The sequence below is a fragment of the Poecilia mexicana genome, unplaced genomic scaffold (assembly GCF_051168715.1).
Source record: "Poecilia mexicana isolate PSO_F unplaced genomic scaffold, ASM5116871v1 scaffold_10, whole genome shotgun sequence".
Taxonomy (NCBI): Eukaryota; Metazoa; Chordata; class Actinopteri; order Cyprinodontiformes; family Poeciliidae; genus Poecilia; species Poecilia mexicana.
The window spans coordinates 11,592,058-11,608,176 of NW_028263379.1; the positions used below are offsets into that span (position 1 = coordinate 11,592,058).

The 16,119-nt window shown below is 37.1% G+C and overlaps 1 protein-coding gene across 1 annotated transcript in view; it reads right to left on the bottom strand.

Moving 5' to 3' along the window:
* The window catches only part of drp2 (dystrophin related protein 2), an 82,682-nt gene that overhangs the window by 51,967 nt on the left and 14,596 nt on the right, over nucleotides 1-16,119 (bottom strand). The window contains exons 5-7 of the mRNA XM_088009692.1: nucleotides 13,255-13,411; nucleotides 7,044-7,190; nucleotides 1,309-1,387 (exon numbers count right to left, since the gene is read on the bottom strand). Of these exons, the coding sequence (XP_087865818.1) occupies nucleotides 1,309-1,387; nucleotides 7,044-7,190; nucleotides 13,255-13,411 (383 nt within the window). The remainder of the gene's footprint in view (nucleotides 1-1,308; nucleotides 1,388-7,043; nucleotides 7,191-13,254; nucleotides 13,412-16,119) is intronic.

Genomic DNA, 16,119 nt, shown 5'->3' on the forward strand with positions numbered 1-16,119 from the left:
GGACGGCGCCGCATCAGCATCCTTCATCGCTAATGTCCTGTTTATTGGAAACCTTTTTAACCTTCTGAATAACTTCTTCGCCTCGTTCACATGCTGCCATGTTGTTGCTCCCCCACTCATCAGGCAGAATTGAGTGGTGGGTTATGTTGGTGCATTTTGATGCATTGCACCTTCTGTCTTCTTTTTAAAGACTAAAGTAATGTTAGTACAAGCTGGTTTACACGCCTTTGTTACTTCTAACATACTACTGGCTGCATTTCCATTACAAATATGCACAAATCTTCGTCTATATTCTACTGAAGTTGAAAAAATACAATTTCACAGCACAGAAGTTTCCATTAAATAAGAAATTAAATGAAAATCATACATGAATAAGCTTGTTTACGTGATAAGGCATTAAAAATGCTGACAGCAATGGATGTAAAGAGTTAAATAATATATTATAAATGTATATATATTCAGCAGCCATGGCACTCTGTTACTGTCAGCCGTCAGAGGAGACGTCTGCGTCTTATCCAGGCATTGGAGCGACAGCCTCTTCACACGTTTTAGAGGATTTTAGAGGCTGATTTCACAGAAGAGCTCTGGATTCAACAGGTTTGAATGAACTGTGTGATGCTGTGAAAGCTCTGGTGGATCCAGCTGCACAATGTCTAAAAAAAAAAAAAAAAAAAAATCAACCCATCATCCTCCTCCTACCACTTCCTGTCGTCTTCTTTGTCGTTTTGACCAGTAGAAACATCCGGCTGTTGATCACGTGACTCGTATGATGCGAAAAAGTGTTTCAATGTGTCTGAAAAACTTTCCCCCAAAAATTTTAGTTTTTTCTTCTTTGTTTTTTTTTTTAATTGCCATGTTTCCATTTTTTATTTCAATTTGCACCATTTTATGTTTAATTTTATGGGTCTTAACTTGAGAACCAGAAGCAACACACTCACACAAAACCGAGCTTTTACATTTCATTTTGAATTTAAATCAGATCCCACTTGTAGACAACCTGCTGCTTCTCCTCATCCTCTGCAGAACAGCAGGTAGAAGAAGAGACAGAATTTATAAATGTGGATCTCTGATCAAATTAGGCCCACGTGCGCCAGAGGAACAAAGCTCTCCAGCTCCACCTCTAACCCAAATGCACACACACACACACACACAATCAGCAGCTTCTAATTGTATTACACCCTCCCTCTTCACACACACACACACACACACACATGCATCCACTTTCTTTGAGGTGGTGCCTTGGCACAGCACGCCACAGATTGTTGCAACACAAGGCACCAACTTCAAATAGCAGAGGAGGACCCTTACTGGAGAGGAAGTGCTGCGATCCAGGGCCAAAGTCTCTGTGTGCATCCTGGAGCTGCTTCAGCCGCTCCTCAATGGAGCCCTGAGGACACACACAAAGACACACACAAAGTTAAATCAAAGACACTCCTGCTGCTCCGCACTCCCGATCACAAGCCTCCACAACTGGAAAACAAACAGGCTACTCGCTTCTTCTCTATTAGCCAACTGCTGAATGTAAAATTAGCTGGGGTTTTATTTGTTTTGGATTTTTTTTTCTCCAGCTCCTGAAAGCAGCAGGTAGAAAATGAAGACAGAGATTAGAAAATTATCTGTTATGTGAAAAGTACAGCAGGCTGCAGAGTCGTGTGGCTGACAGCTGCAGAGAGAAAGCGTTAAATGTTGCGTCAATAGCCATGGAGACCGAGCTGACAGAATTAAGCTTGAAAAAACTTTAATATTTGGTAGGTTTCCCACCAAATGAGATTTAGCCTGTCTAATCCCAGTTTATGTGAAAAGTATTGGATTTGGCACATGAATCCATGTCAGCCTCCTCAAACAATGGGAGGTAAATCCACTCACTGTGAAGTGAGTAGGCAGACAAAAAGATAGAAGGAGAAAAAGATAAAGATTAAATAGACAATGCCCTTAAAAACTAAGAACCTGATTTCAGTGAACATCTACCAGACCAGGAAATTCAAAAATACAATCTAGAGCTTGATTTAAATTGTTTTAGACGAACAGAGAGCACCGTCGCTGCGCTTGGGAGATGTTACTGCCAACTTTGCTGTGTTCTACAATCTATTTGCTCTACAGGCAATTTAGCCAGACATAAGGAAGACAAATGACTAAATTATCCGTGAACGACAAATATTAGCAAAACTAATTTGGACAAGGACTTCCACTGGTGCCAGACAAACCAAAATAAACAGTGATCTATCTGGAACAGCAGTTAAGCATTTAATATTTCAATTAGAATAGAACTAATACCAAAGAGAAAGGTGACTTCATTCTGCTGCCTCTGGAAATACAATGTACAATACTATCAAATTTCTTCCACTTCAAGTCATTTTAAAGCTTTCCTTTGTTGATTTTGGATTAAATGAAGTAGTTTGAACATAGAACATAGAAAATGAATCAAGTGGAAAAGCAGAGGAAAGAAAATCTTTTTGAGATAAATATCAGCTGAACCCTGTGTTTTAAAGAACAATTTGTGGTTAATATGTCATATTTGCTTCTGTTTTAATTATGTTATCTTTGGTATCTTTAAGATTCAACTGCACTGTAAATCATTTGTAGGTGGTTTAACTTAAAAAAAAAGCAATTTAAGTCAACAAGAAAATTCTTCTGGTTTTAACTCAGGAATTAAAATTCATGAAGTCGATTTAAATTGTCTAAACATCGTTTTTAAAGTTCATTATTCTTAAATTGAGTTTTAACTTAATGTTGCAATTTAAACCAAATAATTACTTCACAATATACAAGATGATAGTTTGATCAGTTACTCAGCACTTGAGTGGACTTTTAAGCAAGTACATTTTTACTTGAGTAATTTCTTGGATGGCTACTTTTTACTCTTACTTGAGTAAAAACATGTTGAAGTATCACTACTTTTACTTGAGCACTTTAGAGTATTTTTGGTGCTCTACCCACATCTGGAAATAGGTCCGATTATTACCAAATGATGAACAGAAAAAATGTACCTAGAAAGGACTACTGTTTTAGTCAAACTGGAACAAAAATGCTAATTATTAAACTGAATCAACTTTTAACATAAATATGAGTCAGCCAATGAAATGGCAGCATGTAGCCGTGCTGAAGATGACTGGCTGAAGTTCAAACTGAACGACTTTATTTGGTGACTCAGTTTGTGCCGGACGATCCGTCTGACTATTTCAGAAACTTTTAATCCACAGAGATTTTCACCCTGGACCATCTCTTATGCTTAGGGTTAGAAAAACAGAAAAAACAGAAGGCAATTAGCTGGATGAAACTGCCTTGCTAAGGTCAAAGGTGAGCCGTCATACTGGATTGCATCAGGGGTTGAGTTTGCTGCTGCTGCTGGTAGTGGTGTGATGGGGCTGGGAATTTTTTATTGGACCCGTTGGAACCAGCAGAGCATCAATAAATGTCACAGCATACCCGAGTATCTTCACTGGTCGTCTCGGTCCCTTTATGGCTGCAGCGCACCAATTTCCTGACGGCTACTTGCAGCAGGATTCATGCTGCACAGTAAAACCAAATACGTTGGGAAAGTTCTTGTTTTTTTATTTCTGGGTAATCCTAATCATTTTAACAAGCCGTTTATTTATTTCTATGTTTATTTCCAAGGTGTTTTTATAACAGTAGGTCCAGAGAAACACAGATATCACTTTTTTGGGGGGGAAACACCTTAAATTACAATTTTATGGAGCCCCACAGGGGACATGGGAAAATGTTTCTTTTGGTTTTCATCGCAGTAAGCAAAAACACCCTGGTCTATTCTGTATACAGTCCCCAAATATAAACACATTTAAAGAGCCTCAGTGGAAACATGTTTATATGTTCTGGACTGCTTGGTGCAGAAAATTGATTGAAAATTGATTTATTCACTGCTGTTTGTGTAAGGTTGAGATGGAGCTGCACATGAAACTTACCTTTATTTACCAGATTACCAACATAAAAAGACAATCGAAACTGTCAGATGACTTTATTACCCCGTGAAAATAGTCCAAATAGTTTAGATGTAGTTTTTCTTTCTTTCCTTCTAATGAAAAGTTTCTGTTTGTATATTAGAACAGATGGAAAAAGATGGAAAGTTTTAGGGGAAAAAATACATATCTGCTGGGAAATATAGATCCAAAACAGCATTTTTTACACCATAATAATAAAAGCAAAAGCTATAAATAAAGGGTTTTATCTTGAGGCACACAGATCACCTCACTGAGAACAAAAGAAAGGGGATAACCTGTAGATCATTTTCCCTTTAAAGGGAAAAGGAAAATGAATGGATTAGACTTTCAATATGTTCTATTTTTGTAGCTCTACAAATGTCAGACTCAAAGGACTTTTCAAAGAAATGCTGAAGGGTGATGAAGACCTCTTCGAAGCAGTCTCTAAAGACCCTGAATGTCTGCAAAATGTTAATCATTCAGCTGCGAAGATGTTTGAATCAGAACCAAAATGGACAGAGAAACTTACAGCTAAATCTGTTCTGGAGTTTCTGTTCAACATGTGGACCAAGAAAATATTAGAACGTCGATTTATTTGTAAGGGTTGCAAATCAAACATGGGCAAATTCTGAGCTACAAAAACTCTTTGCATCCAAACGGTCTTTTGCTTTCAAAGTGGGATATTAGTTTCTACAAACTTTCCAAGTGGTTCTAAATGATTATTATCTGAAAAGAGAGGCAGCGAGAGTAAAAAAAGCGCCGGCTGACATTTCAGGCTGTGAAGAATGATGTCATGAAGGTTATCTAATGTGAGCAGGATGTTTTAACAGCAGGTGAAAGCTGAGAGGGTTTTATTGTGTTTGTAGGAGCAGAGACAGTCTGCTGACGGAGGATGCAGCTAATGCTTGAAAAACGCTGCAGCTTTCCCTGCTGGTGCATCCATCCAATCAGCGAAGCAGGGAGGGGAGGGGAAGTTCACTTCAATGTTTCAAAGGCTTTAAAGGTGAGTGCCTCAGATTCAATGAAGTATTGCCCTCAATATGTGAGTGCATGTTCAAGCAAACATTTCTACTGCAAACATCTGTTTTTGCCGCTCCTTCTAGGTATTCTGGAGCGTCACTTTTAGATTATTTCTGCTTTATGACATGCATCACCCTGCTGCAGCTTTGTCGTTTAAAAAAAAAAAAGTTTGCATTTTATGATCTGCTGTCATAAATAGATCTACGTTCTCAGGAGCGATGCTACAAAACTGTGTGACTTTGAAAACTAAAACTGTGCAGACCAAGCAAAACGAACCAAAATCTCACCTTGGAAATCCAATTAAATCTCTAATGGAAGATTTTTATATGGAAATTCCTAAAGTTCAATTCATCTTTATCAAAGCAGGTCTTAAAAGAGAGTCCATGCTTGCTTTTAACAGGCCGTTAATATTACCATCGCGTAGCTCGACTGATGATCCCCAAAGAAGAAGCACTCAGCGACATAAAGTATTAAAGATATGTGCAAAGAGCAAAAAATTAGTCAAAGTTATGACATGCTTTGCAGTTCAAGAGGGTAAACCTGATGATAAAAGCAGACAGTAATATTACATTAAAAGAAAGATTTCTTGTCTCTTTTTCATTTGATGTTCACATTATTCGGCTGAAAAAAAACTTAGCTGGTAGAAAACATGTAATTAGCAGAAGTGTTAGAAAGTGAAACATTTTACAACAGAATTAATGAATGAATTTGAAATTAAGAGTAATAACATTTACACAGTTTGTGTTTCAAAGTCTGTCCCTGCCTCTGTGTTCATAATACAGATGATGTTTCTCACTTGGTTGAAAAGTTGAACTTTGTTCTAGAAAAAACACATTTTAAATAAACAACTTGTAAAGGCAGTTCTTCTGCTGATATGCTAAATGTTTAGTCAGGAAGTTCAAAGGATGGAAAATCTACTCCAAGAGATTCATGGAGCAATTATCAGAGGCATTAACAGGTGCTAAATATCTGCAAACTTAAATTTGGATGCGCTTATATTTCTGAAACCACAGACAACAGTAAAAATAAAATATGCCAAGCAAACAGAGTCTCTGGATTCATTGCTTTCCCGCATAAACAGCTCTGGAAAAAATTAAGAGACCATTTAAAATGATCAGTTTCTCAGATTTTATCTTTATAGATAAATATTTGAGTAAAATTAACATTGTTCTTTTATTATATGAACTACTGACAACATGTATCCAAAATTCCAAGCAAAAATATGAGAAATGGTCAAAATAAGAAAAGATGCAGCGCTTTCAAATCTCAAATAATGCACAGAAACCAAATTCATATTCATTTAGAAACAACAATACTAATGCTTTAACTCAGGAAGAGTTCAGAAATCAGTATTTGGTGGAATAACCAGTCGGGTTCAGTGCAGGAGTCTCTTCATTTTTTCCAGAGCTGTAGATCAGCAGTCATGCATGCATGTAGGGGAAAGTCTGCTGTTGTGATTATCTGTGCATTACAGCCAGAGCAAATAGAGTTGGATTCTCAGATCAGAACCTTTTAAGTCCTGCAAGCTGTGAAAAATACCGCCTGCTGAAATCAGATGGTAATTTTGACAGAGAATGTATCCAGCACTCTGCAACAGAAGCCAGAGGAACTTTTCTTATTTATTAATAAATGTTATTTATCTTTGAATAAATCTAAGGAAGAATCCTTCTCCTGTCTTTCATATCATCTGTACTTTTTAATTAGAAAAATCATCATCTCACTGAGGGAAATGTTTTTCTGTTCTATTTCAATCAGTTCTTCACCAGCTGAACCGAGGTCACTCATCACATGATACAAAAACTGGTGCAAATTTCTTTAAAGAGCATTAAAAGATTTTCAAGAACGCACTGCTTTGTGAAATCCTCCCACAGAGTTAAAATTTAGAGAACGAGTTGAAAGCCTGAGATTCTGAAAGACATTCTTCAGACAGAGGCAAGAGGAACCGAAGCGAATGATGCAACTTATTGACATGAAAGGTTTTCACTTTCTACTGATGTGCATGAGCACCTTATAGCTCCAGATATTACACCTGCACATCCTGCAGGAAATCGTGCTGCTGGCAGCATCAAACCTGCCAATAGACTCTACCTGAAGCACTTTCCATCTGCTGTTGAGATGCTCCAGGACCCGGGCGTTCTCCATCGACAAATGGACATCAGAGATTGCCAGCTGGTGGGCCAACTCATTGACCTGCTTCATGCCCTCCTTCACCTGCGAGAGTTCCTCCTTGAACAGCTGCAGGAGCCAGAAAGAGAACAAAAAGAGGCACAAAATGGTGCATAATGGACATACTACTCATAAATTAAATATCAGAAAAAAATACCTTAACTTGGATAATATTTGTGAAGGGGTGTGAATAAGATATGACACTGTCCTAAACTTGAAGAAGTCTTTGGTAAATAACAACACTTTTAAAGCAAATTTGATTACAGGTGACATTTTAAAACAACAGTAGTGTTAAAATGGTCACTTTTAAGGTATTAAAAGTGTCACTTTCAATAGAAAGTAACATTAAACGTTGTAAATAATGACACTGTTAATGCAAAGCCGCATTAAAGGTGGCACTTTTAAAGAAAAATTGCATAATGCAGCTTTTACCGCAAAGCTGAATTAAAAGTTGCATTATAGTGTCATTATTTACAGAATGAACCTTCATGACAACCATAAGTGTTCATGAAGACTTCTTCCTGTTTATGACAGTGTCATGTCAGTCTTATGCACACCAAATCAAATAAAGTGTTAAGAAAATCTTTTTTTAAATTTCTCCATTACTCAAACTTTTGTACAGCAATGGTAAGGTAACATCTAGAAATCAGAGCAAATGAATTCTAATCACTGCAGATATATGTCTAAAAATGAATAGACAATGAAAGAAAACCATCTGATCTCAAAAAGAAACAGAATAAATCATGTAAAAGTAATGAAGGTCAACAGAACCGACGGCTCATGAATTTGTCTGGAAACATTTTGAAACAACAAAGCTGATTTAAACTAAGAAAAAAAATTGGTTCATCACCTGAATTTTAATTTTTGCTAAAGTCTTTGCTCTTTACTGGCACTAAAATAAAAGTTTTGTTGCAGAAGACAAAGTCGCTACAAAAACAAACATGTAATCTGTGAAAGTTGAGAAAAGGAGAATATAGCGACATTCATTACTGCTTCAAACTGTCCGACTTTATCCAAGAGCCAAGGTTTCCTGTAATCTTTTAAAGGATTCATGATCAATATTTCTTCAGGCTTTGTGAAGGTCTTTTTAAAAAGTTCTTCTTCAATATTTTGAGGACTTTGGCTGCTATTCATAACAGACGAATAGCACCTGAAAGTAATTTCCTTAACAAATAGGAAACATTTCAGCTACGATGTGTCAAAAGAGTCTGAGCACCTCCTTCAGTTGATCAGAGTGTAAGGCTGCAGCCAACGGCTATTTTAGAGCCACCTTGTTGTTGAAAAACTACTGTTCATGCTGCTTTCTGATCACACAAATATAGAATAAACAAACACAAGATTAATACTGCTAAGTAGCAGCAGAAAGATTAAATGTTTGAAAGAATGTGGAAACAATCTCAAAAATCAGGATAGCTTTTCCTGATCAGAAAAATAAACAGGTTTAATGTAACCACAGTAAAATTTTCTAGTGCCTGGTCTCTCTGACTCTGGATAAAACTCAGTTTAGTAATCTATGTGTGATAAAACATTTAATCTTCAGCTAAATCATATTTGTCAAACTCGAGGCCCGTGGGCCAAAGCCGGCCCACCGTAGCTTTTTTATGTGCCCCCCAGATTCTAGACTAAACCCCTAATGTGCTTAAACATTATGTTTTCAGTCAAATCAATGCAGTTTTTACCAGTTTATTGCCAAATTATATAAATCAGTCCTTCCAGTTTATTGAGAATTATCATGGAAATTCACGTAAAATCAACAAATCCCTGCACCTTTTTGTACTAATTGGGAGTTTATAGTTGATCTTTCTCAAAAATTGAAAAGCACTTTTCTACTTGTATTAACCAACTGCCTCAGCTTTAACCGATGTCAGATTATAGTCCATGATCTATACAGCAAATAATAAAAAGTCCCATTTACCATCATAAATAGGTGCAAATGTTTCTAAATTTGTACCACAAAGACTGAAGAAAATCACAAAAAGAATCATGAAATCTTGGAGGGACTGAAAAGATGTTCAATAATATTATTTATTTTAAGAATTTATTGATATTTCAACAGTTTGTGAATATTCTGGCACAACTGGCCCTTTAAGAGCCTTCATGGTATTGATTTGGCCCAAAACGAAAATGATAAATACTTGTTCCAATGCACAGATAAACTAACAAACTATGTATTTTTATTTTTGGCTTTTATGTGATTTAAAAACTAAATCACACATTTGTGAAGCAGAACAAGAATGAATAAAACTTTTTATTATTATTTTGGAAATTCTTCTTGTCACATTTCTGCAGAGTGAAAGCAAACCGGTTGAACAACAACCAAATATATGAATAATCTAGTATAATTAAATTACAATATGAGGCATGATCATGTTGCTAAACATTATGATCGATTTATGACTTATTCTGACCTCTATCTCCAAGTATTACTTGCAACTTGACATCCAATGGACCCGTTTCTGAGCCCAAAGAGCTTCATTGTAAAACAGTCACTGAGTGTCTTACTTTCTAAATAACATCTAAGTGCCTTTACTCTACAGTGACAGAAAATATTGAGAAAGAAAATGAGGCTGGAGGCATCATCTGGATTAAAAGAAATTGATGAAAAGCCACAGAGGTGGCTTCATTCCTTTATTCATTTACAAATTTATCTTCACTTGCTGCTGTGTCATCGATTTGCGGCATTACTTCTGTGATCAATGTGAACATTTTAGAGTAGTCCTATTATTACATCTATACTAACCCAATAACGGCTGACAAAACAGTATACACGGTTTTAAGAATTGTTTTTATGACTAAGTCCAAGGTACAATTTAATTTTCAACATGATTGCATGGCTTGAGCCTAAAAGAAGTCAGCCAAGAAAACCAAGCAAAAGTGAAAAGAGGAAAACTTTAACTTCACATAATTTATATTTTAGAAGACGATTCACAGGCTGGAAAATGCTGCTGTGGCTGAAACGGCTCCAAGTAAATGATAGAGCTTTGCAAATACTTTTACTATTTGAATCACATTTTATTACGCCTCAAACACAAACTTCAGTGTCTTTTATTGGTAATTTGAACCAACACACAGCAGTGCATAAATGTGTTGGATTGTGTAGCGACGAGCAGCATAAAGACCAAGAAACAAAGCAGATGAGTCAGGAATGAAGCCGTGGAGACGATAAAAGAAGAGTTAGATCATCAAGCAATATCTCAAGCTTTGATTATCTCACGGATCACCACTCAGTCGATTGTCTGAAATTAAGAGAACGGAACCAATTCAAACGGCTGTTTAAAGTAGGGCTGTATAAATAAATCGATTCGGTGATATATATCGATATTTTCCGCCCTCGGAAAGTATCAATTTTTCATCCGCGAGTATCGATCCGTTAAACCATAGGGGTCCATAGCCTGACGGCTCCTTTTTAACGTCTAGTTTGTTACGGCGTAGCAGCAAGACTCCGCCTCCCTCAGTCTAACTTTCAACTCGAGCTTAAAGTGCACATTATAAACTACACACCAGTTTTTAAATTGTGTTAATAGGCCAAGTATAACCGGAGTTATGCTAAAATATTTTTCCGAGTGTCAGAGAAATGTCAAAAGCGCCGCCATTTCCTGGCTTTTCCGATTATGTGAGAGGGAATGAGCTTCCAAACGTACAAAACGAAACAAAACATTAGATTCCTGTGTTTTTGGAAATGTAAAATCTTCAATAAATAACGATGGGCTGTATTTTGTTGCTGAGAAACGAAGTAAAGTTGCACAAGTAACTGTGAAAGAGAAGCGGAACGGAGTAGCGGCGCGAACGGAGCAGCTGCAAAAGCAGCTGAAATCGCGAAATTAATACAAATTTTGACTGGTAGCATTCACTTTGTAATTAGTTTTAGCTTAGCGGTTTCCGTTCTGTACATAAAGAATTACCTGAAGAATGAACATGGGTTGATAACATCTGAAGTGGGCGCGCAGCGGCGCTGTGTTTTGAGCAGGAAGACGAAGAGGAAAAACTCCCAGCCGGAATCCGCGGCGCAGTGAGGATTTCCATGATAACAATGGCTGATCGATCATTCTTATTAGCAACAGACAAAAAGTATCAGAGACTGAGAGTACTATGAGATGCTGGCAGTCTGAGAGGCAGCTACTCAGAGATCCAAGCAGGGGAATAGCGGCGCTGCATAGCTGCAGGGAGTCGATCACTACGGGGTGAGGCGGAGCCACTACGTTAGCAGTTAGACGAAAGCAGCTTACAGCCACAGCTAACTCCGGGAGACAAGGTAGAAAAGCCTTTTTCCTCATAGTCCAAAAGACTGCATTTGTGGCTGCATTTTTACTCCAAAATGCAGCCACAGTGTCCAAAAGAAAAAACCTAAGTGCAATCATTTGCATATTGAGAGTCTACAGAGGCTGATAATCTCCCCACTCTGCTCCTGGATTACCGTTTAAACTTTTGAATTTTATTTCAAATCCACATGAATTAAATGACAGGAACTAATTCTCTCACTGCGTCTTTGATTCATTTTGTCCAGCTGCAGACTGTTAGACTGTCCAATCAGAGTCAGGTATTGTGTAGTTGGTGCTTTTAATCAGTTTTCAGTTAACTAAATTCAAGTCTATGGAACACAAAATGTCACTAAAATCACTCTGTCCTTCTAAAATCTTTCAGAAAATCGTAAAAATGCACTGAATCGTAGCGAATTGTATCGCTCAACAAATATTGTGATACATATCGTATCGTGACCAGAACATCGTATATCGTATTGTGAAATTATTGTATCGCTACACCCCTAGTTTAAAGTGACAAACCAGGTAAGGAGAGCATTAATCACAAATACAGACAAAAGGCCACTATGGACATTTATTGGTCAAATCTGGATGTTAGAGTCAAACGAATAAAAAAAATACTAGATTATAGTTTGTTTAAACTTAAAGCTACAGCAAATGTAGGAAATGGTCTTCCAGTCAAAGGAGACAAAACTTTTTATGGAAAAAATTAATCATATGGATGATTTAATGTAAATGTTATTGAGGATCTGTGGCTGAAAGGGTTGAATAAGGATATTTAGAGATGCTCTGTGTCCAGTCTGACTGTGTTTGAGTTTTTTCACAGAGAAATATGCAAAAATGTCTCCAGATATAAAAAAAAAGTCAGGCGGAAATCGACACAAAAAATGCATCCAAAAGTTTTACAAAGTGCTGATTCAAGAGAAGCATTGAATGCAACACAGTTTTCAGATTTTTATTTGTAAAATATTTTAATAACCTTGTAGTTTTATTTCCTTTCACATCACAGCTATGCACTACTTTGTACTGGTCACCAATACGATCTCAAGAATCACATTAAAATTTATTTTTGTTAAGTTGGGACAAAATGCCATTAAGATGTAAATTTCAACACCCTATGTAGTTTTATTTTTCAGACAGGCAAAAACTGAAGGAAATGTAAAAAAAATCCTCAGTTTTGTCGTTTCCATCATAAGAAATGATGAAAAGATGCAACAACAAACCTACAGCTATTTCTGCATCTGCCATAAAGCAGCGTTTAAAGAGTCAAAACAAGTCCTGTGAAGACGCCACAGGTTTATTTTAGCATCTTTCAGTAGGTGAATGTATATGTGCACGTGTCACTGAGAGCTAGAGAAGAGGAAACCTGACAAGCCTTCCCTGAAGACTGGGCCCAAACATGTGCTGGCTGTGACAAGAGTCCAAACAGTGACATGATTTTTGTGAAGGGTCCTCAGTTATAATGAACAGTGCCACGCAATTACAGGCGGCAGCGGCACTCGGCACTCAATAATGACTAAACCAATGACCTGTCATTTGTTTAACAACCTCTGCGCGGAGAAGGATCGTAACCCGCGCCGCCTCGCAGCGTCATTTTGAAGCGGCACGTCCTTGTCATCGTCTGTCACATCGCAGCTGCTCTGACAGGCATATTTACGCAGGCAAACAAACATTTTGAAGCAGAACTGCATGATACAGATCTGAAATATTCATGAAACATCGTTTCAGTGCTCTTGGTGACAAAAACTTCCCGTCTTTAAAATTTGCGGTGTATAAAAGCTCATTTGTCTTTATTTGGAGGCACTAGACTAGATTTAAAACAGATTTGTAACAGCGTAAGTGTGAGCGTTGTGTGTTCTGCAGTGTGTGTCTACCTTGGTGGCGTCAATGTGGTCCTGCAGCGAGTCGATGAAGAGGTCGCCAACAGGCTCCCAGGCGTCCCTCACGCCCTCTGCCTGCTCCAGGGCCCCCGCCAGCTCGTCCATGGCTGCCTGGATCTGCAAAAGGCGCTCCAGTGTCCTCTCCATGTGCCTGCAGGATTTGTTGAAATTACAGTTAAAATCTGAGCTAAGAAAAGTTTTGGCCTCATGCAAACATGCAGTAAATCACAGAGACTTCTCAAAGTTTTTGTTTATTCTTTGAGTCAGGGTAGGATGTGTTGCTTTTTACAGGATCAAATATTAGATTCAGTTTTATTGGTCAATCTGAGCAAAAATTAAGGAGCTTGTCTTTCATATGCTCACAGCGTACAGACACCAGAAATAATTGTTACCAACATCATTTTCTTACAAAGGAAAATGTAAAATACAACACAAAGTATTTGTGTTTTACAACCAAGTTTTAACAAAATGTAAAACCAAGTGTATCATCGAGACTTTTACTGAAAAACAAACTTTGCTGAACCCAAATCAGCTTTTATTCTTTCTTAAACTTGGCTAACTATAGCGAGCGTTTTGAAACAAATGACCCAAAGCCTGTTCTTATTACTGAAAATAAATTTAATCAATCGAGTCCAAAAGAAACTGAAATCTAGATTTCTTTTTTAATACAGCACATGCGCAAAATTACTAAGAAGCAAGTTTATGCCAAAAGAACTTTAAAAAATGACATTTTGAGAATAATCTCAAATGGTTTCTAGAAAAAAAAATCTAATGTTTAGATTAATATCAGAAATTTCTACAACAAAACCTTGTAAATTTCTGATTTTCCAACGCTGAAAACTTTCTTTTGAAAATTTTTCGAGAAAGGTGGAAATTTACTCCTTTTTTCTGTCTGCAATGGTCGTAACGCGTAAAAATCGCTTTCACGTTTTGGAGCTTCAATAGATACCAAACTACCTTATTTGCCTGATTTTAGGTAGTTTTTTTTGTTTTTGTTTTTATTGCCCCCTATTACTTTTGAGTGGACAATTCTGGCCCACCTGGCAAAAAGTTTGGACGGTCCTGCTCTAAAGTAAAGAACAAACAGTTTTAAACACCATGTAAAGCTGTTCTTATGACAGCAGCAGACAGTTGAATCTGCAATGAAGAAGTTGAACATGTGGGATCTTCATAGACTGTGTAAGTTTACATATCCGCAGTATTTAAAGTGGATGACGATCAGCTCTTAGAATGTGGAGCAGTTCTATAGGACAGTGTTTTTCAACCACTGTTCCGCGGCACACTAGTGTGCCGTGAGTGATTGTCAGGTGGAAATTATCCAATTTCACCTATGGTACCGTATTTTCCAGACTATAAGCCGCTACTTTTTTCCTAAACTTTGAACCATGCGGATTGTAGCCCAGTGCGGCTTTTCTGTGTATTTTCCTTCAACCACCAGGGGGCTCTCTAGCAGGAAGTGAATCATTAGAAGTCAAAATTGTAGTAAATCAAAGAAGAACGTGTTAATTTTCATTTAGAACAACCACATGCTTTAAGCAGGCACGACGGAGAAATGTTTTCAAACTCATATGGTGCAGCTTTTAAGTTGAGGACTGTCAATCTGGCACTACAGGAGGGAAATAGAGCCACTGCACTTAAGCTCGGTGTGAACGAAACCATGGTTAGTAGTGGCTAGCGGCGTAATCATGTAATTTTCTTACCACTAGATGGCAGTAGGTACAGCGCATTTTACATTAAAACAAGAGAATTGGTGATGCATGAACGTTACAGGCATAGACATTAATACGTAGATCCCTCATGGAGCGGGCCGGCCCATTACTGCAATACGTAACAGCGTCCGCCATACTGAATGTGGAATATGTGCCAGTAAGCTAATACAAGTAAATGGACCGAACTTCACAAAGTGCCGTTCTACAGAGTATTTTAAATTAATTCCTGTCATTGACACATTTTCTCACACACATTAATATATTTGGTAATCGCAGAAATGACTAAAGACAGAGTTTCTAACTTTTGATGTGATATTTTAATTGTTTCGGGGCATTTCTGAATAAAGGGCACAATGTTTTATTTGATAGAAATTATTCAGATAATTATAATAATGACATTGATGAGCAGACACATATTTACAGTGTTTTATTAAAGAACATATTTACATAATTCCATAATTTAATGTACATTTAACGTTTCAAGACAAGAAACAAATTTTTTTCTTGAATTTATTTTTTATACATTATTGATAAATGACTTTTTATTTATAAATCAGTTATTGTCAAACATTAAACTACATATTTTTCTTACTTTTTTCCCAAAGAAAAATATTTATTACCGTATGTCAACTCTGCTATTGACAGCAAAGAGTGAAAATAATTCTAACAGAGTAAATTATTTTTATTTCATTACATAAGCTGTATTAATACACTAATACTTCAGATTGAGATATTTAAAAATACACAAAAAGTGAAAGAATAAAACATTTATTATACTGAGAACACTGGTCACAGGCAGGGCTTCAGTCTGCTGGTCACACTGGGAGAACTCAATGGCTTCTGAGACGTCCTGGTTCACAGGCTGAAGCCAAGGATAAAAGAGAAATTATCCAAAAGTTAATAGAAAATACATACGTATATGTTTCCTTCACATTCAGAAAAAGACATTTTCAGCATGTTGGGCTCTGACTCGTAGCATCTTTATAGCTAAATACCTACATGATGAAGCTGAGCTGGAAACAGACTGAAGAACAGCAGCTCCAGCTCTGATCCTGACTGATCTTTCCTCACTAAATCCCCTGGTTTTTAATTAACTTCTCCTCTAACAGCGGTTTCTCATCACTTCTCTCTCATTAGAAAACAGTTTGAA